At 40.9% G+C, this 20,628-nt stretch overlaps 2 protein-coding genes across 2 annotated transcripts in view; one reads left to right on the forward strand and one right to left on the reverse strand.

The window, feature by feature from the left end:
• Positions 1-20,628, reverse strand: part of rnf139 (ring finger protein 139) — a 328,745-nt gene that overhangs the window by 25,480 nt on the left and 282,637 nt on the right. The window lies entirely within an intron of this gene.
• The window catches only part of LOC139919264 (venom phosphodiesterase CdcPDE), a 44,457-nt gene continuing 25,732 nt past the window's right edge, over positions 1,904-20,628 (forward strand). The window contains exons 1-11 of the mRNA XM_071908946.2: positions 1,904-1,942; positions 5,336-5,423; positions 12,227-12,361; positions 12,603-12,728; positions 13,397-13,457; positions 14,359-14,456; positions 15,164-15,243; positions 16,034-16,153; positions 16,444-16,553; positions 19,103-19,168; positions 19,690-19,762. Of these exons, the coding sequence (XP_071765047.2) occupies positions 1,904-1,942; positions 5,336-5,423; positions 12,227-12,361; positions 12,603-12,728; positions 13,397-13,457; positions 14,359-14,456; positions 15,164-15,243; positions 16,034-16,153; positions 16,444-16,553; positions 19,103-19,168; positions 19,690-19,762 (996 nt within the window). The remainder of the gene's footprint in view (positions 1,943-5,335; positions 5,424-12,226; positions 12,362-12,602; positions 12,729-13,396; positions 13,458-14,358; positions 14,457-15,163; positions 15,244-16,033; positions 16,154-16,443; positions 16,554-19,102; positions 19,169-19,689; positions 19,763-20,628) is intronic.

The raw sequence follows: 20,628 nt of genomic DNA on the forward strand, positions 1-20,628 counted from the left end.
TTAGCTGCATGAACTGGTTCCTCCCTATGTGTTCTCGTGGACCGAGACCTAGGACCTCTGATCAGTTTATTTTGGGAGACCTGAAGTTTTATCTTCCACAGCTTGGGAAGACTACAGTACCAGGATGTGCTAGCATAATCAAAGTGGCATTGGATTAAGCTGGATGCCACGAGTTTCCGACTTTCCCTTTCCAGGAACACTGACTTTCTGGCCAAGAACTTAGTTCTGGCGTTCACTTTTCCTACCACTTTCAGGGCCACCTGCACCCCCTGCATTGCCGTCAAGTGTACAGCCCAAGTAATTGACAGATTGACTATGTTTTAGTGTAGCTTGTAGCAGGAGGAAACAAGCCAAACAAGGCGGCTGTAAGTTAAGGAATTTCAAAATTTTCTTCAAGTTTTTAGGCAACAGCAGAGGGTCCTTCAGAGCTGAAGTGCATTAACTGTGTGAGCAGTGAAACAGAGAAAAACGGTTAAAAATCTCCGCTAAAAATGTGTTGGTGCAGAAGTGGGTGTATTGTGTAGCTATTCATTACAAACATGTCAGAGAATGTATTTTTTGACCTAACAAGATAGGCCTGATAGGAACTAGCTAACGGCTATCAAACTAGCTATCTAACTATAGCTACCTGCCTCAAAAACAAACTAACTTGCTGTTCACATTTTAGATGTTGTTCTCAGCAGTTAAAGATTCACTCTATCAGACCATCTAAAATTGAAATAGTGTTTTTAAAAAGATGTTTTTTTCTTTATCCAAATCTCAGTAGTCCCTATTCCTTGTTGCTCAGTCCATTCCAACAGAAGGTTAGTCCATTCTACATGCAATTAATCAATGCTGTATTGGAAAACCAAGACAGAATGCAGTAACTACAACTGCAATTGGAGTAAAGAAATCTTTGTTTTCCTAACATTTTGTAATTAGTGCATTTTGGATCATCTTAAATGGGGGTTAGGAGATGAGATAGGGCCACAATCTTTATTCACAAGATAGAGAGCATGCAATACAGGCAGCAACAAAGTAAAAATGACAGATATGATAGTTACTCTGCTTTTGCAGGGCAGCATGTACTGTATATTGCTCCAGTTCAAGTTATTGCAGTGCCAGTTAGAAGAGCCATGAATTAAATCATTGCATTGCAAAGACTAATATCTCTTTCCTAGTGCAAAAAGGTGCTAATTTCTCATAATTTTAAATATTGTCAGAGCTTCCCTTAGTAAAAAGAAGTTTACTTCTGTACACTTTTAGTAGGCTATATTTTGAACTAAAAATGAGCAAGTATACTTTGATTTTACTTTAAAAAGTAAACTTAAAGTATACTCCTTGTGTCATAGTTCCAAGCTCAAGGGTTGTAATGATACTGGAATAATCTGTGCTGTAAAACCCATTCTGATACAGTAAATGCCCAATTAACGGTGATAATGTGTGAGTAATCAACATTTCACATCATCTCAGCATCATAATGCTCCATCAACTACATATCCTATAATTAATCTGAATACTATATACTATAAATCAATAAACTGCTCTCACACTATCAGCCGTTATTGACGTTCACAGCAATCAGACTGTCTCACATTGCCAATTCAAAACTCTGACAGTGCTATTGATCATATTCCGGGTCTTAGCTAATCATTAGCCACATCTTACTACCTTTTCACCTTGCCTAGGAGTGAAACGGCGTCAGAGAATTGTCATTTATGGTTCCACAGAAACGTGAGCTTATCTCCTCGTTCTGACAATCAGTTACTTACAGCTCACACCTGGTCCAGAGGTCATCGCTCTCCTCTGGTGATATCTGCCTTTCTCCACAAGTAGAGGAGTGTGTTTCCCCTGAGTCAGGGCAGTGTGTGTGTGTGTGTGTGCGTTGTGAGAGTGTGTGACGGCTGCGTTCAGAATCGCAATCATGGGTTTTGGCAAGGAGTTGCAGAAAAAGAAGATCATTGTGAGTACTGGCTTTGAATGTTTGTTTGGCATTGAATGTAGTGAAATGTGTAAAATGAAAGAAGAGCTACGCATGGTGGTAGGCTTTTACATTTTCAAGGAATGCAATATAAGCTCAGGGATTTGATTTAACATAACATGGATTTTGGTGGATACTTTTATCCAAAGCAACCTGGGGTATCATGGGTGCATCATGGGAATGGATCCCCAAACCCTGGCACTTTTAGAGCAATGGACCATATGTTGGATTCCCATTGGTGCCATGCTACTAAATCTAAACAGTCTCTGTATTTTATAGTCCTTTGGATAATAAAGTACCTGTAATTGTTGGCTTTGCTTGCTGTTGGATGCTGGTGCTGTCTTTAATGTAATTATAAATATTGTACAGCACTTTGTAAAAGAGTTACCTTACAAACTAGAAGGCGCTTGGTAGACAAAACACAAACCAGCATCAACGCCGAACAATTCTTTCAGGTTTGTTTTTCCAACAAAGTAGCGTGTGAAAGCAACACCGACTTGGACGTCCCAGATGTGCTTTCCCACCAGCATATGAACACAGGATGATAGTTATGGCTAAAAATCAAAAATCATCCAGTAGCGGAAATGCCAGATGAAGATCAAACCAAATCTAATCAACTGATCCTAAGAGCGATTTGTCCACCAGATTTCAAACAAATCCATTTGTAACTGTTTGCAGTGTTTTAATAACAAAAGATAAGATAAGATAAGATAAGATAGCACTTTATTAATCCCCTTGGGGAAATTCAGGTGCCACAGCAGCAACTGGCAGACAGTACCAAGGAAAACAAGTACAGTAAGTACAATAAGGTAATAAAAAGAAGAGGTACTAAGATAAAACAATAGAGGTAATGTACATAATATAGAGACTATGGAGACAGTGCAAAAATACAAATAATAATAATAATAATAATAATAATAATAATAATAAATGTGTATTTGTATTCGTAAAAAGACAGATTCCCCTTAGTCACCATTACCTACTCTGGCTTAGTCAATGTCACATGTATTGCTAAGAGTTTACTGGAAGAGAGAATGACTGGACAGGTAATTTAACTTTGGAAAACACATATTGGCTAAAACTTATTATTACTTGTTTATTATCTCTGAAGGGAAATTCCTGTTACAGCCAGCTGTGTACTGAACATAAAAAACATAGAAACAAGCATAGAAACATAGAACTATTTACACATAACACAGCAAAGACATAAAGCACAGTCTAGCCTACATGATGAAAGCAGTTTAAACCACATGAGGAAAGGGGTCCAGTATCTGGAATCAACAATTCATAAAAACACAATTCTCTTTGTGATGAACTTCACCTTTTTTTCCCTCCAAAGTGGATATGTAGCATTTTGCAATTGAACTTAAATTCAGTTAAGGAAACATTTAAACCATGCCCAAGCCAGTACAATTAGCAATAGTGATGATATTATGGTAACTTTGTGGGTTTTTAGCCCTTTTTTATTGCAGGGTATTTTGTATTGTATATTTGTATTGTTTGTATGATGGCAAATCAAGTTTCCCCCCCTTGGAGGATTAATAAAGTTGTCAATCAATCAATCAATCAACTAAACTATCATGCAAGAAAGTGATGTTCTGTCAGAGTTACAAGGATGGGACGATATATCGAAATTCAATATATTGCAATAGCAAAATGTGACAATATGTTTCGTGGGTCAGAAAAATGAATTGTGATATTAGCTCCATGTTATTCTGCTGTAGTAATCACAAATAAGACGGCTTGACCATCACAATAACTATTATTATATTATGGATTCACTCCACCTGCGTCCGCGTCCGCCGCCGATCCTTCATGTGAACGCGATAACTTGAACAGTTTTTATAAGAATCTTTTCAAATTTGGTATGGACATTGATGACCCCTAGAGGAAGAACTGTATTGATTTTGATGTGTTTATGATTATTATAACTATTATTAATTAACTGATTAAATTAATGTCCATGCTATTTGGACCCATATTTCACCAATGGTGCATTATATTGTATTGAAATTTGTCAAGAGAATTATTCAGGCAATTATGGAGATTTGTATGAAATTTGCACTTTCTGTGATTATTATTACATTAGAACCTTTTAACTTGCTACATTCTTCAGTATCAGAACTTGATGCTCGGGACCTGACGGCTCAACAGCCTAATATGACAAAACTGACAGTAATCTTAATACAAACTTCCACGCTGTACTGGCATGAACCCAGCCATCGCCACTAGCGGCTATATTTAATTAGTTCAATTTATTATTGAGTGTTAAAAAAATAGTACATACCCTTTATTATTGGGGAGACAATCCCTAGAGGATTATATCCATTCATTTTGGAGTGTTTAGGAGTAATAATAATATAATTAACTTTAGATTAGCCCAGAAGGAAAAATTGTATTATTTGGCGAAAAAAAAATAGTTGGGACATACAACCAATATAATTGGGAAGATTAACCCTGGAGTCTTATTGTTTGATTATTGAATGGCTTTTTATTACATTTGACTTAATGGGGCCTTCGAGGATCGGGGAATTTCGGGGATATAACCTAGTTTACACTTTGTAATGGCATTTTTAAATTGTTGTTTACATTCTAGCAGCCAATGCCATCGCTAGAAAGATTTGTGGCTCAGAAATAAACACAATTCTGCACAGTCAGACTTTGTTGTCATTGAACTTATATTTATTACATCGTATCGTAGTTGTATTGAATCATAAACTCCATATCGCGTATCGAATCATATCGTGAGATAAGAATATCGTCCCATCACTACTTACTACTATGAGTGCAGCAGTTCAACACCAAATTAGCAGTGAAAGAGCTGTAGCCTATAGGAGTGTGAACCTGTGCTCAGTCTGGCTGGTGTGTTATCTTTATGTGATATATCTATTTGAAGGGTTTCTAATCAATCACTTTTTTTCTCCTCAAAACTACTTTGGCTGCTGATCAACTGAATTGTCTGGTGAAATCCTAAATCTACCAGCCACTACTCTGTCCTTCACAGATAGCGACTCACCTTTGACCTTTGTGTTACCTGCTGTGCTACAAAAAAAAAAGTTTGCGCATGAAAATACAAGCTCACAAAAAAGTTTGCTTTTGATAAAAAAGTTCACAAAATGTTTGCTTATGTTAAAAGAAAGTTCACAAAAAAGTTTGCTTATGATAAAAAAAAAAGAGTTCCCGATAAAGTTTGCTTATAAGAGAACAAACAGCAGTTTTGTCCTGTACAGTCGAAGTTTTATGGGCAATTTAAAGTAACACACATTCTTTTCTGAAAGCCTATCTAACAAGGCAAACATGTGTAAATGGTGTGTTTGGTTGTCTGTCTGTGTGTGTGTGTGTGTGTGTGTGTGTGTGTGTGTGTGTGTGACACAGATAGGTGTCTTGGCTGTGGCGATTGTGACCATCACCCTGGGTCTTGGGCTCGGTCTGGGGCTGGAGCTGAAGAAATGTAAAAACAAAGGTACTGTCAGACACACACACACACACACACACACACACACACACACACATGACACACATACACACATAACACAGACACACGCACACATACATACAGGTACCAAACTGACTGATTTGCACAAAACCTGGTATGAAGATTGGTTAACTTATGGTCCAAGGAAGAACTGATTAACTTTTCATGTTGATTGGCCAAAAAGGGGGCGTGGTCTTCCACAAAAAGGTGAATTTTTGTGCATTTCAGAACAGATTCACATAATATTCCAACTTTGACAAAAGGTTGAGCAGGGAACAACCACAGGGCCTTGCTGGGTGTTGTCAGACAAGGCCTGTGCTCTACTGAGCACTTTTTCTAGTTTAGATTTTTTTATTTGCACTTATTAAAACAAACAACAAGCAAGTATATATATATATATATATATATATATATATATATATATATATATATATATAATCATTAAAAAATACATTAAGAGAATCAACAAAGAAAGAAAGGGAAATAAATGTACATGTGCAGGTAAAAAGCCCAAGATACAAACACAGAGTTCATTTAAAGCAGTTACAATAATGAAAATACAATTACTGACATGTAGTTACACAATAGTGATTAGTGAACTGGAACAACAAATATTAATCATATAAGTCTCCAGGATATAGATGAGTTTCCGAGCAACATCACATAAAGTGCGCGTATCTCAGGGGCAGAAAGGCTGCCGGTAGCCACTCAGTTCACATTAGTTAGTAATCTGATTTCCCAGAAGCGATAGCATTTTAGTTTAGTAAGTGGCCATATATTTTGACATTATGCCTAGTCGCAGCTGCACCCTAGACTGGAAAGAACAAAAGCAACACCTGAAATCACTTACAGTCCAGCTGCAGCCCCAGACTGGCTACTGTTAACGTTAATGGGTGAAGGCTGTTGCGTCCGTGTTTTCCCGAGAAAACTCTGGAACACATTTAGATCGGAGGTTGGTATTTCTAACTCGGAACTCATTTAACCTAATTTAAGGAGGGAGATAAATTAGAATAATTTGTGTCCAAACTGTGACTCATTACGGTTGAATCCAGAGGTTTAGCGGTGGGAGAAAACACGATGAACTGACAAACCAAATCTTACTGTAAAAGGCCCCCTAAACTCTCGCCAGCTGCTGACTCATGCCACAGAAACGGACTCACCAAAGCAGAAAAGCAGAACGATCATCAGTGTGACGGCAGACTGAACTAACAACTAACAACTGACTACAACAACTGGAATGAGAGGGACCCGGTCGACCGACGCCTCGCTGTCACAGTCCTGTTGTCACGGAGTGTGTGTTGTTCTGCTGGCTCACACACCCTCACACTCCTGCGGTGTGTGTTCACTGGGCAGCTGCTGTGCTTTCTGCACTGTTTATTCTGCTGGAATCACTCTGGGACACTTATTGTTATTATTTGTATTATTATTTATTTCGATTGTTTTTATTATTACCCTTACCTATTTTATCTTTTTCTTTCTTTCTTTCTTTCTTTCTTTCTTTCTTTCTTTCATGCATCCACACACACATGCATGCACCCCAAACACATAACACACCCATTCACACACCATCCGTTCACAAAATAGCATGTTCCACTCACTTTTTTTCTACTAATAACTCCATTTCCTGACTTTAGATAGAATTAAAAAAAATCAAGTTGTACCTGCTCTGAAGAGTCCCTGAAGAGTGGAGGCTCGACCGGCTTTCTGGATTTAATGTTTGTTTTTTTATATTTATTTTTTTTATATTTATCGGCCGTTATTTACACTGTGACTTATTAACTCTGGTAGTCGTGAGCTTCAGTGCGGTGACCAGAGACAGAGACGTCAGAGACTTCTGTCTGTAAAACATGGATCAACCCAACCCACTACTCTTGGATTTCCGCGGTCATGCTGGACGGACGGCATCAAAGAAATCGCCACAACCTCACCTTGGATTCCCATAGCAGCCACGAAGACATGGAAAAGAAACAAAGATCACAAGCTGCACCCTTTCAAAACATGACAGAACTCAGCTGACGCCTCAAGCCGATGGAACCATACTTTCCCGGGAGACTTACGATTTTCACTCCCCGGTTTCCTCCCGGGGTCACAATTCTCCCGTATTTCTCCCGATTTATGACAAATTTTCACACCTTTTTTTCCTTTTCGTTATCACAACCTGTTTCTGGGCACTGTACAGCGTGTAGAAGCCCTACGACTCTAAAATTCTGCTGTTTCCACCCGGACAGCGATACAGCGACACCAAACGTATGGTTTCCATGGCATGCACGCGAAGAGAGCTGCTCGCCTCGTCCTCCTCAGCGAGCGACCGTCTTCTTGACGGAGAGAGAAATGGAGAGTTCGAAGAGAAAGAAATACTTGTGTAAATTTCAGACGTCCTGGAAAGAAGAATTCCCGTTTCTTACAGAAAGTTTTAAAGGAAAGGGGCATGCGTTTTGTAAAATCTGCCGCGTTGATTTTTCCGTCGAGCATGGGGGGTCGCACCGACGTGAATCACCATCGAGAGGCTGAGAAAAAAAAGAAGGCGACTGCCCGGATGACAACAAGTACCTCAAGTACTGTAACAAAAAATTGCGCGGTTTGATGACTGACGCAATTACGTACTACGCACGACACACGCAGCACGGCAGATCTGGCAGGTTGAAGTGACAGCAAACCAGCAGCTTTCTCCAGTGCGTGTAGGAAATTCATCTTTTTCTACCAGCCAGAGTGGCGGGTGGTCTCCATAATTTACTCACCAAAGACTAAATTTACCCGCATTTGGCGACTGGCGAGTGTTAATTGTGGACCCTGATCGTAGGCCTGCTTGGTAAAGGGAGACCTGATGCAGTATGCTGAGACTAAGATGCCTATGTTAGTGGCCAAACAGAACATCCCCTTCACCTTGCAGTGTACTTATTATTTTGTTATTTTCATTCTTTAAAAGTCACCAGAATGCAGGAAACAAAGTCTCTGAAACTCACATTTTTCTGGGGGAGGACCTCCAGACCCCGCGCTTTGGTCTCGAAATCCTCCCTATTTTTGAGGTCTCAAGTTTGGCAAGTGTGTATGGAACCAAAACCAGAACGGACTCTGACAGGGACGGCAGAAGTTCACAAATTCCTCACTCAAGTAAAAGTGCAAATACTCATCTAAAAATATACTCTGGTAAAAGCTGAAGTACCATTTCAAATCAAAGTATAGGCTAAAAGTACACGACCTTAAATTTACTTAAAGTATAAAAGTAACGTAACGTAACGCAGCGCTGAGATGAAAACACTCGACTCAGCTCCATGAAATGAGGAGAAAACAGAAAGTTTGGCTTCATGTTTCCTGTGATGGATTCTGTCGCTCTGTGGAAGTTTGTTTTTCATAACGGACAAGAAGGAATGAAGGAGGAGAACGAGTGTTGATATCTGAACTATGCTGACTGTGTGCAGAACCAGAGAGGAACCTGGAGCGCTGATACTGACTTAAAAAAAACACTGATAACATCCTTTAAGCCTGTTTCTCCGTGGATCCTTAAAGTGATATTCCGTGAGATTCAAATTTTTCGTTATTTTGGCGACACTTTTGGTGATATGCGATCACTCAAAGATTGCGGCTTCTTGTACTTCTTCTGTACCTTCTTATGTTTATTCCAAACAAACCGCTGTTGTTGCTTCTGTAAACATAAAACACATCATTTCCTGTGCAGCAAATTACTTTTTCCCAGGAAATATGGAAACCACTCATTGGTGTTTAGAGCAGCAAATGTTTAAGCTTTCGTGAACTGGCTGGTTGAATCACTATCGTATGGCATCAGTTGGTGATACAGAGCAGCAAAACATAGATTTATTTAGATGAAAAAGTTGCAGATTATTACTTTAAAGGATCACCAAAAACCAAAGCTGATATTTCATACCTTACTGTATCCCACTCATATCCCAAAACTACAAACAATCCTGAACAAATCTGTTTGGTCTAAGAGTTCTTGAGAACTGAGCGATGTCGTCTCAGGACAGCGAATGCATGTTGTTGATAAAAGTTCAATAAACTGATGAAGATGACACAACCCAAAGAAATGGTAATGGCCACTGTTGATACATTGTGTGGGAATAAATTACAATCCGAATGAACAACAACTGACTTTCTTAAACAGATCACATAGTTTAGAAGTTCAACAATCCCAGGGGGGAAGTGTGTTGTTGCAGCAGGAAATAAGGGATAAGAATACTAGAATGTGAAGAAAAACCCACATTACAAGACAATATATTGAGTCTGGAAAAAAATCTGGAAATAAATGGATTGTCTGCAGGAATCAATTACAGTAACACTTTATTTATTTATTTTCTAATTTCTGTAACAAAGGAGAAGCATGTGGAACCTGTTTGGTGCTGTCCTGTTGTTCCTGTACCGTGTGCGTCATCACAGTATGTTCTGGGGAAGTGCATGTACAAATGTCTTGGAACTGCAATGTCACCAGACTAACTCGAAGGGATCCATTCCCAAAAAACCACTCATCCATTTAGATTTTTTTTTTATAGATTTACAATTTTTCACAATTGCTTACACACATTTTCTGAAACTAGGGCTCATTTTCTCAAAACTCTAAACACAAAACACAAAACCGCTAACACAAAATGCAAAACCCCACAAATCTCTTGCAAAATGAAACACTGCATTCAAAACCATTTAATCTCTTTTCAAAATGTTATTTTGCAACAAAATGACACACACAACCATCAATTGAATACATCTTTCTAACAACCGACTACACACTGATGTGCTTAACCGAAAACACTATTATGAATATCTCATCAGTAGGCTTATGCCTTTTGCATGTTCAGAGGTTCACTCATGCACAGCAGCCTGTTGTAAAAGACTGTTACAGTAAACAGTGATATAGTAACACAAAAATACTTTATTTCAATCACAAATACTTTATTTCAACACTTGAATGTGTTGGATATGTGAAGTGTTGTATGCACAAAACACAATGCAGTAGGATAAAAACACCTCATCTACATCACAAGCTGTTCACACAGACTGGTCGTCTCCCAGTTCTGCAGAAGATCTAAAAACATGACGTGATTGGCTATAGTACAAGAACATTTCTATTTTTCAATATGAAATGACACATTACTGTAACATTGGCCAACCATCACTGAGTAGCACAGGCCTAGTAATGTGTAGGACTACTACTTCTACTACTACTACTACTACTACTACTACAGTATACTATAAAGAACAGCAGCATGGTGTAGAGATTAGGCTACTTGCCTGTTGTCATGTCTGAATGTCTGGATGATGGAAGCAGCAGTGAAGCTCAGGTTGGTCTGGACTCTCTGCCCAGCCTCCCTCATGCTCAACCCATGTGGACCACATGGTGAACCAAAGCGACCCGGATCTCATCTGAGATAACTGTTCTCCTTGCTCCTCTTTGTCCTCGTCCTCCTCTTCCTCCTCTTACTGTCACTCCTCTTCCTCTAGCTCTCACTGCAACATTGTTCTCAAAAACAAGAGAGCTCACCTGTGGCCTTTTTTCTAGAGCTAAAGCTCTGATTTATCAACCGTCCTCCACTGCGCGTCGGACGGTTCTGGCCTCCCCGTCGTCCATTAATTCCTGATAATAGACACCTCGTCGAGCATTATCCCTTACATATAAGTCTCCAGGATATATGGTAAGTGATCAAATGTATAAGTGAGAGCATTAGCAGTTGTCTGAAATCAAAACCCCATTTAAGGAGGGAGATAAATCTGCTAAATTAGAATAATTTGTTCCAAACTGTGACTCATTACGGTTGAATCCAGAGGTTTAGCTGTGGGAGAAAACACGATGAACTGACAAACCAAATCTTACTGTAAAAGGCCCCCTAAACTCTCGCCAGCTGCTGACTCATGCCGCAGAAACGGACTCACCAAAGCAGAAAAGCAGAACGATCATCAGTGTGACGGCAGACTGAACTAACAACTAACAACTGACTACAACAACTGGAATGAGAGGGACCCGGTCGACCGACGCCTCGCTGTCACAGTCCTGTTGTCACGGAGTGTGTGTTGTTCTGCTGGCTCACACACCCTCACACTCCTGCGGTGTGTGTTCACTGGGCAGCTGCTGTGCTTTCTGCACTGTTTCCACTGTTTATTCTGCTGGAATCACTCTGGGACACACAGCCAGCGCTGTGGTTTCACACACAGTCCTTTTCTCTGTTGCCTTTTACTGAATCATCTGTAGGTCATTGTTGTCATTATTTGTATTATTATTTATTTCGATTTTTTTTATTATTATCCTTGCCTATTTTATCTTTTTCTTTCTTTCTTTCTTTCTTTCTTTCTTTCTTTCTTTCTTTCTTTTTAATGTCATCGTTGTGATTATTATCCTTACCTATTTGATCTTTCTTTCTTTCTTTCTTTCTTTCTTTCTTTCTGTTTAATGCAATTTTATGAGTTGATCGTTGTGATTATTATTGTTTTAAATATGTCATTTTACTAGACAAATTATGTGTTTTTTGTATTTTTATATGAAGCACATTGAATTTGCCTTGTGTATGAAACCTGCTTTGCAAATAAAGTTTTGCCTTGCACTGCCATTAGAGACGGGGATGATATGACTTCATGGCTCGGTGTGAAACTTGTCTTTGGGGGATAAATCAGTAAGAATCACCTGCCTCACTGGCTGGAAACTCTATGAGCTGATAGCATAATGCTTCAAAATGTAACTGATGCTATGAATGTTCAGTTGCAGGACGGTGTCTCTACCCACCGGGCCGTCCCGCCCCCCCCCCCAACGACAGAAATAAAACAAGTGTGTTCTGGTGTTTTTGTTCCAGTGGTTCCCCGTACTTCCTGCAGGGACCGATGCTACGAGCCGTTCGACGACGAGACGCCGGGCTGCAGGTGCGACACGCAGTGCGCCTCCAGCGGCAACTGTTGCTACGACTACCATGACATCTGCAGTCTACCCAGTGAGACATTTATTCTAACCTTTGACCCCTTAGTCTGGTTTCTATATCAGTGAACCGCTCAGGGACTTTAGAGGAGATCTACTGTACATTTTGTCAAAACTGCCTGTAACTGTAAACTAGCTGTGAACTGAAACCTGACTTTTATGGAAACCAAAAGGTAATCTGCATGCCTGTCTGAGTATTTATGTATCTTACCTTTTGTGTGATACTGTACCTGCATTACTGTACCTCTGTCTTCCAGCTCAGCAGTGGGAATGCACCAAGGTGCGTTGTGGAGAGAAGAGACTGACGGACAGCAGATGTCACTGTTCTGATGACTGTCTGTCTGCAGGAGACTGCTGCTCAAACTACAAACATGTCTGCCACGGTGAGAGGAGAGGAGGAGAGGAGAGGAGAGGAGGAGAGGAGAGGAGAGGGGAGATGAGAGGAGAGGAGAGGAGAGAGGAGAGGAGGAGATGAGAGGAGAGGGGAGATGAGAGGAGATGAGAGGAGAGAGGAGAGGACAGGAGAGGAGAGAGGAGAGGAGAGGAGAGGGGAGAAGAGGAGGAAAGAAGGAGAGAGGAGAAAAGAGGAGAAGAGAGGAGAGGGGAGGAGAGGAGATGAGAGGAGATGAGAGGAGAGGAGAGGAGGAAAGAAGGAGAGAGGAGAAAAGAGGAGAAGAGAGGAGAGGGGAGGAGAGGAGAGATGAGGAGGAGAGAGGAGAGGAGAGGAGATGAGATTAGGATAAAATAAAAATGAGATTAGATAAAAAATGAGATGAGAGGATAAGAGAGGAAGATAAGACAAGATATAATGGGATACAATGAAACTTTATTGATCCCTGAGAGGAATTTAGGTCAAATGTAATCGGGTAAAGCAGGGAAAAAAGACAAATACAACATAAGCACAATAAGCAGTAAAAACTTGTATCCATTTGCATTACTGTAAATTTTAAAAATGCTAAGACTGTTTATGGTGGAAGCTTTGTGGATGCACAAATCATGAGATATGATGATTCAAGCATCCTGTTTTGCTGTTGTTTTGTTTGTGGTGCAGGAGAGACAGAATGGGTGAAGGACGAGTGTGAGGACCTGTCAGCCCCCAGGTGTCCCGCAGGGTAACACTCTGTTCATAATTTGAAAGATCCATAATCACTTACTTTCAACTCCCAACTCATGTCAACAAGGAGGGAAGTTTTCATTTATTTAACCATGTCCAAAACCTTCACCCAGGGCCGGTGTTAGCCTGCTATATATTAGGGTGGGCTGGTAGAAATAATAGGTGGGCAACTTGGGCGGTAGGTAGCCCAGAGGTTAGAGAAGCAGACTAGTAGTCCGAAGGTTGCCGGTTCGAGTCCCTGGCCAGATGTGAGCCCTGATCTTCACATAATTTGTGTCCACAACACAGAGTCATTTTCAGAGTTTGTGCTTATTTCACAAAATTTGCTGAAACTGTGTTGTTTTCAGCTCTTCTTTTCTACTGAGACTTATCCAGCTCAGCAGGGTCGGGGGTCATTTCATAAATTAACTCATCAATTTGAATTCAACCAAGGAATTGGAATTGGAATTTGAAAAAACCCGCAGGAAACACAATTGCAATTGAATTGGAATTTCAGGAAGTTGAACTTAATTAAGTGAAATTCTGAGAAATTCCATGTTTATCAATACTGAATATAATAAAATGTTAAAGGAACCTTTCAGCTGGTGTTTGATGCAGAACATGTAATGGTAATTCATACATTATGATTGAATGTGTTTGATTTGTTGAACTGTCTTTTATTTGATTCATAATGTTTTGATTTATAATGTTTAGCGAGTCGAGACAAACTCTCTTAGAAGTGGAATTTCATGGATTCTCACGTCAGTTCATGATCGGCTCTGACCCTGCAGCCCAGCTCCTTAATCCATCAAACTGTTAAACTTCTGTCCTGTTTTTTACCCAGAGATTGCAGCTGAACTCTGATATCTTCACACGTTATCTTCCTTGTTGTTCCTGATCCTTTCTGTTTCCCCCCACAGCTTCAAGCAGCAGCCTCTGCTCCTCGTCTCTCTGGACGGACTGAGGGCCGAATATCTGCAGACCTGGAGCGCTCTGATCCCCGTTCTGGACAAACTCAGTTAGTGCCGACCTCATTAAACTCTTTATCACTCTAAATACTGTTGTATGAAGTCAGAAAAAATGATGTCATCCTTAAAAAAATGAGGTGTAAGTAGCCCTTATGTACTGTATATGTATTGTATAGGAATACAACAAAACAGATATCTAAGACATCTTGTCCCAGTGTGTGTACTGTATACAGGGAGAAACACAGATAATAGATAACAGGAATTTTCTCTCCTAAAATATCAGTGTGTGTGTGTGTGTGTGTGTGTGTGTGTTTGCATTTCCATCCTTGTGAGAACCAGTTTGACTTTTTTCAGTTTTTTCAGTCTTCACTTAGCTAGTTTATTGTTTGGACTTTCAAGAGTTTAAGATTAGAATTAGGATTAGGTTTAGGTTTAGATCAGGCATTTAGTGATGAGGGTTAATAATAATAACCTTTATTTGTATAGCACCTTTCCATACACAACATGCACAAAGTGCTTTATATCAATAGAAGGCAAACAAATTAAACAATATAAAAAATATGTAAAAGAACAGGCAAAATGTATTAAAATCAAGGGTCAATCTGTCATCCTAAAGCAGCAGTGTGGTCAAAGCAACAGAACAGAGCAGAAGACTGCTGGCTTTGAAACAGAAACAGATGGAAACCACCAGATATTTATACAAACTGCTGCATTCCAGTTCCCTGTCCCCCGCTCACTGTTTCTTTCTGACCTGCAGAGCGGTGCGGCACCTCGGCTCCGTACATGCAAGCTGCGTTTCCCAGCAAGACTTTCCCCAACCACTACACCATCGTCACGGTAACGCAAAGCGATCGTGTACACACCCACACCCACACACACACACACACACACACACACACACAAACAAAAACGATGTCGACATGCATGTGTGTAGACTCACAAACACACACCCTTGCTACGGGTGGAGCAACAGTGTTCCAAAACAAATCGTACGTAAACCCAAAGTCCATTGTGTAGATCTATAAACAGGACTGTAACACGTTTTACAAATTAAATCCTTAAGTTACGACTACAAATATTATGCCTTCAGTTCTCATTATTACCTCCGCCAAGGAGGTTATGTTTTCGGTGCCGTTTGTTTGTTTGTTTGTCTGTTTGTTTGTCTGTTTGTCTGTTTGTTTGTCTGTTTGTTTGTCTGTTTGTTTGTCTGTTTGTCTGTTTGTTTGTCTGTTAGCAGGATTATGGAAAAACTACTGGCCCTATTTTCATGAAACTTTGTGGACAAGGAAGAGCCCATTACATTTTGGAGCGGACCCGGATCTGACTCACGAACAAGCAATAATAGCACGAACCTTGGCGGAGGTCTGCGCTCTCCGAGTGCCCTTCTAGTTTTCGTTATTATTGTTTCAACTGACAGCTGTTACTCATGACCTAAACACACACTCATCCTTAAACAGTCACTGTGAGTCAACTGACTGACTCTTACAAAAAGTATGACTGACTCACACTCACATTTGCGAAAGTAACCGCAAAGTATTCTGGATATCCTGAGAATTAACATCAATCAACCCCCCACCCCCACCCCCCCCCCCACCCCTCTCTCTCTCTCTCTCTCTCGCTCTGTCAGGGTCTTTACCCAGAATCCAACGGTTTGATTGACAACGTCATATACGACCCGGTGTTTGACGCCACCTTCAGTCTGTCCAATTCGGAGAAAGACAAGCCTCGCTGGTACCTCGGACAGCCTGTGAGCCTCACTGACCTACATCCTAGAGATAGATTATATTATATTATATGTGTGTGTGTGTGTGTGTGTATGTGTGTGTTTCTCAATAGTTTGAAAGAAGGCTGAGACTCACTCATGCATTTGGTTTTTGTACGCACTTCAGTGGAACTTCGACTGATGTGGGAGTTTGTGGGAGTTTAATTTGAGGTGACCTGTCCCTTTAACGCTGCTCTCAGCCCATGTCAGACTCTGCAGGCTCCACAGTGGAATGCAGCGAGTGTAAACAGGTCTGTCTCCTGTTCCTCCTGCAGATCTGGCACACAGCCAGGTACCAGGGGCTGAAGGCCGGGACCTTCTTCTGGCCGGGATCCGACGTCAAAATCAACGGCAGCTTCCCCGACATTTACCGGCCTTATAACGGGTGAGACTGACACCGGTGGGCTGGGGAACCAAACTCTTGAGCGAGGCACTGAACCCCCGGCTGCTCAGACTGGTTGTACTGGGCGGCTACATAACGAGGCAGTGGCAAAATCTGTTCCCAAATGGTGGGAAACCGTATAATGCACAAAACAAGTAGTTTATTAAAACAAACAAATAAATGAACTCAAATGTACGCTTCGTTTAGCAGCTATTCAGTTGCAACACGTTTCAAGAAACGACTTGTTTTGTGCGTTATACGGTTTCCCACCTTCTCTATCTGTATGTACTGGGCGGCTCCCAGTGTGTCTGAGGCAGAGCGTGCTGGAAAAGAGCAATAAGCCGAGAAAAGAAAAGGTTCAAAAATGTCTCTAAAATTCATATTAAAACAGATTTGGAAACTGTTTTGAACTGATATTAGAAAGATATTATATTTAAGTTCTGGTTTCACTTCTTGACGCAGGCAGCAGCTCTGGACGACCACAGACGTCGTCTCAGCTTTTATTTTGGTGCTGTGTGCACACGGGTTTTCAACACTGGTGCAGGCTGTTCAACATCTGTTCAACAACAACATGTTTGCTGGGTTTAAGCTAATAGTCTGTGGTTTATTACTCTGCCTACCTTACATTTAAAGCTGAAATCTGGGAATACCCCCGATTTCCCCGGTTTGTCTCCCCATCTGTATTTGAAGTATTTGAAATGATGTTTGGATTAAAACCAAACAAAGATTAAAGTATTATACAGTATTGTCAGTTATATGAAGCTGTCCAGAGCTGCTGCCTGCAGCGTTCTGTCAAATCAGGACCTAAATATCTTTCTGATATAAATTCAAAACAGTTTCCAAATAATTGTTTTTCTTTTTTTTTTGTTAAGATCATTTTTGGGGCTTTTTTGCACTGCAAAGAGACAGGAAAGGTTGGGAGAGAGAGGGCATGACATGAGACAAAGGAATGGAGAGTTCACACGGTTCAAGCCTCAGACCGCGCTCCGCCACATCTGTTTTCATATGACTCTGTACTACGCCATTTAGACACAGAGATATTTTTTAACCTGTACTTCTCCAGGCTTACTGCTCTGTCCCAGCACCGCTCTGCCCTCACATCATGCAGTGGTACACAGTCACACAGCCCGGGGTTTGACCTGGCTCCAGCTCTGCTTCTCTGACCTCCAGTCTGTTATCGCTGCATGTTAAATATGTTTTGGGTTGTGTGACATTTTTACAGCTTTGAGGTGAAGTTTGCAAACCAAAAAAAAAACAAACAGCGATCCGCTGTACAAGTCTGTGATGCAACGTCTTCGGATGTGGAATGTGTTGATACAAGTGGAAATAAACTGGATCTGTGAAGGCTGGAGGGTTGAGGGTTGAGCATTCATAAATCGATCACCGCTGATAAAGTGCTGTAATTACACTGTCATATTGATTTCAGAATACTAAGGAAGGGCGTCAATGTTTTTCACTGCGTGGGATGAGAGAGGTTGAACTTTGTATTACAGGAGTTCTTCAAATGAAAGCAGATTAACACTACTTGATACTACTTGATTCTCCTAAACTGCCATTTAGGCTGCGTTCACACCAAGCAGCATGTTCTGATCGGTTTATCTGAACTCTGCAGTGTTTCCTCCTTCAGTTCAGTTGGTTTGTCCAACTTTGTCTAACCCTCTGATGGCACCAAATAACGGCACAGAGAGTCTCAGTCCTCTAACAAGAGAACTGCGGTGCGGTTCCTTAATCCAACCGACTACAGGAAACCACCCCGAAACACAAGGGATTGTGGGTAGAAGGAGACGGACGCGGTTCCTGTAATGCTTGGAAAGCCTAGCAGAACTAAATGAAGTCTGGACTGATGCTCATATTCAGCTGTTTCTTCATGCATTCTTAACTGGTCTGAACACCACAGAAGAAGAGACAGACAAGTCCATCATGTTGAGATAAAGTTACAGGAACTGGAGTCAGATTTGTTTTGAATCTCTAAAAACTCTGTCCAATCAACAAGCTGCTTGTGAGTCATGTGACTTTTGTTTCCAAGCCCTGGTTCGCTTGTGATTGGTCAGTTTGAACCTAAATTAACCAAATACAAAAATACAGAGCCTGTCCTCCCCCAAAAAATGACCCCATAGGTCGTTTGTACAAGCAGCTTATTACGACCTATAGTTATGTTTTAAAGTTAAATAACGACAATGGGCTATGTTGGTCTGCGTCCACGTCGAGTGACGTCACGTTTCTCTCTCAACATTGAAATAACACGGTGGAAAGTAAGGGCGTTGTGGTCGGGGATGACCAACCCTGACCAAACCATTTTCCTAACCTTAACCAAGTTGTTTTAGTTGCCTAACCATAACCATAACCCAAGTTGTTTTCATTTCACATATTTTTGTGAGATCACGTTGGAAACGCTCCTGTGGGTCGTATTAGAGGGTAGGAACAAACGACCTATGTGGACGCATGGGTTGGAGGACTTGTTGAAAATACAACAAAGTCAATTTTTCCACTCTGGTTCAGACCAAAGGAAACAAACTGTAGAGAGCGTTCACTCCTATCATCTTTGTTTCCAGCAAAGTGCCATTTGAAGAAAGAGTGTTCAGCATTCTGAAGTGGCTGCAGCTGCCAGAAGACCAAAGGTACAGCTGGTTCCTCCAGTGAAAACATTACAGACATATTACACACAATTATTCTGCATTTTTAGAATCAGGATCCCTTCATTCATCCTGAACTTTACCAGTGAAAGCTCTGTGTGACTCTGGTAGTGTCTTGTGTCGTGTCTCTTCCTCCATGATAAAACCCCCAAAATCAGTGATTCTGTGATCTGTTGCTCCGGTAGAGGAGACTGGAGAATTGTGTTTTTTTTTCTCTCTCCATTCACTGCCATTGTCTGGAGGAACTTTGTATGAAAATCACTTCTAGCGCATAAAGGAACGCCGACAAAGCAGATTCTGACAATATATAAAAAACTAGTCACGCTGCTGTGAATCTCTTTCCTTATGTTTATTAAACCGTTCAGTCTGAACAAGTGGAACACAGAGAATCACCACTACCACAGTTCTACAGGACTTTAAAATGCTGTTGCTGTTTTTTTTTTATCATTTTGTGTTCCTGTTTTAAAGCTTTAAGGCTCTCAGTAAAAATGACTGTTTTCCTCCAGACCAGATTTCTACACGCTGTATCTGGAGGAGCCGGATAAATCTGGACACAACTTCGGTCCTGTCAGCGGAGGGGTGAGAGAGGCTGTTCACTGAGGAAGGGAATGAATGAAGGATGACGAGGAAGGGAGGGAGGGAGGGAGGGAGGGAAGGAAGGAAGGAAGGAAGGAAGGAAGGAAGGAAGGAAGGAAGGAAGGAAGGAAGAAAGGAAGGTATAGGAAGAAAATGAATGAATGAATAAAGCCACTCCTCTTCTCTCCTCTTCTCATCTCTTCTCTTCTCTTGTCTTCTCTCTTCTTCTCTTCTCTTCTCTCCCCTTCTCTTCCCTTCTCTCCTCTTCTCGTCTCTTCTCTTCTTGTCTATTCTCTTCTTGTCTTTTCTCTTCTCTTCTCTACTCCTCTTCTCGTCTCTTCTCTTCTTGTCTTTTCTCTTCTCTCTTCTTCTCTCCTCTTCTCTTCTCTTCTCTTCTTGTCTTTTCTCTTCTCTCTTCTTCTCTCCTCTTCTCTTCTCTTCTCTTCTTGTCTTTTCTCTTCTCTCTTCTTCTCTCCTCTTCTCTTCTCCTTGTCTTTTCTCTTCTCTACTCTTCTCGTCTCTTCTCTTCTTGTCTCTTCTGTTCTCTTCCCCTCTCCTCTCCTCTTCTCTTCTCCTCTCTTCTCTTCTTCTCTTGTCTTCTCTCTTCTCTCCTCTTCTCTCTTCTCTTCTCATCTCTTCTCATTTTCTCACCTCTTCTCTTCTTCTCTTCTCTTCTTTTCTCTCCTCTCTTCTCTTCTCTCCTCCTCTCTTCTCTTCTTCTCTTGTCTTCTCTCTTCTCTCCTCTTCTCTCTTCTCTTCTCATCTCTTCTCATTTTCTCACCTCTTCTCTTCTTCTCTTCTCTTCTTTTCTCTCCTCTCCTCTCCTCTTCTCTTCTCTCCTCTCCTCCTCTCCTCCTCTCCTCCCCTCT

This window comes from Centroberyx gerrardi, chromosome 19 (genome assembly GCF_048128805.1).
Source record: "Centroberyx gerrardi isolate f3 chromosome 19, fCenGer3.hap1.cur.20231027, whole genome shotgun sequence".
Classification (NCBI taxonomy): domain Eukaryota; kingdom Metazoa; phylum Chordata; class Actinopteri; order Beryciformes; family Berycidae; genus Centroberyx; species Centroberyx gerrardi.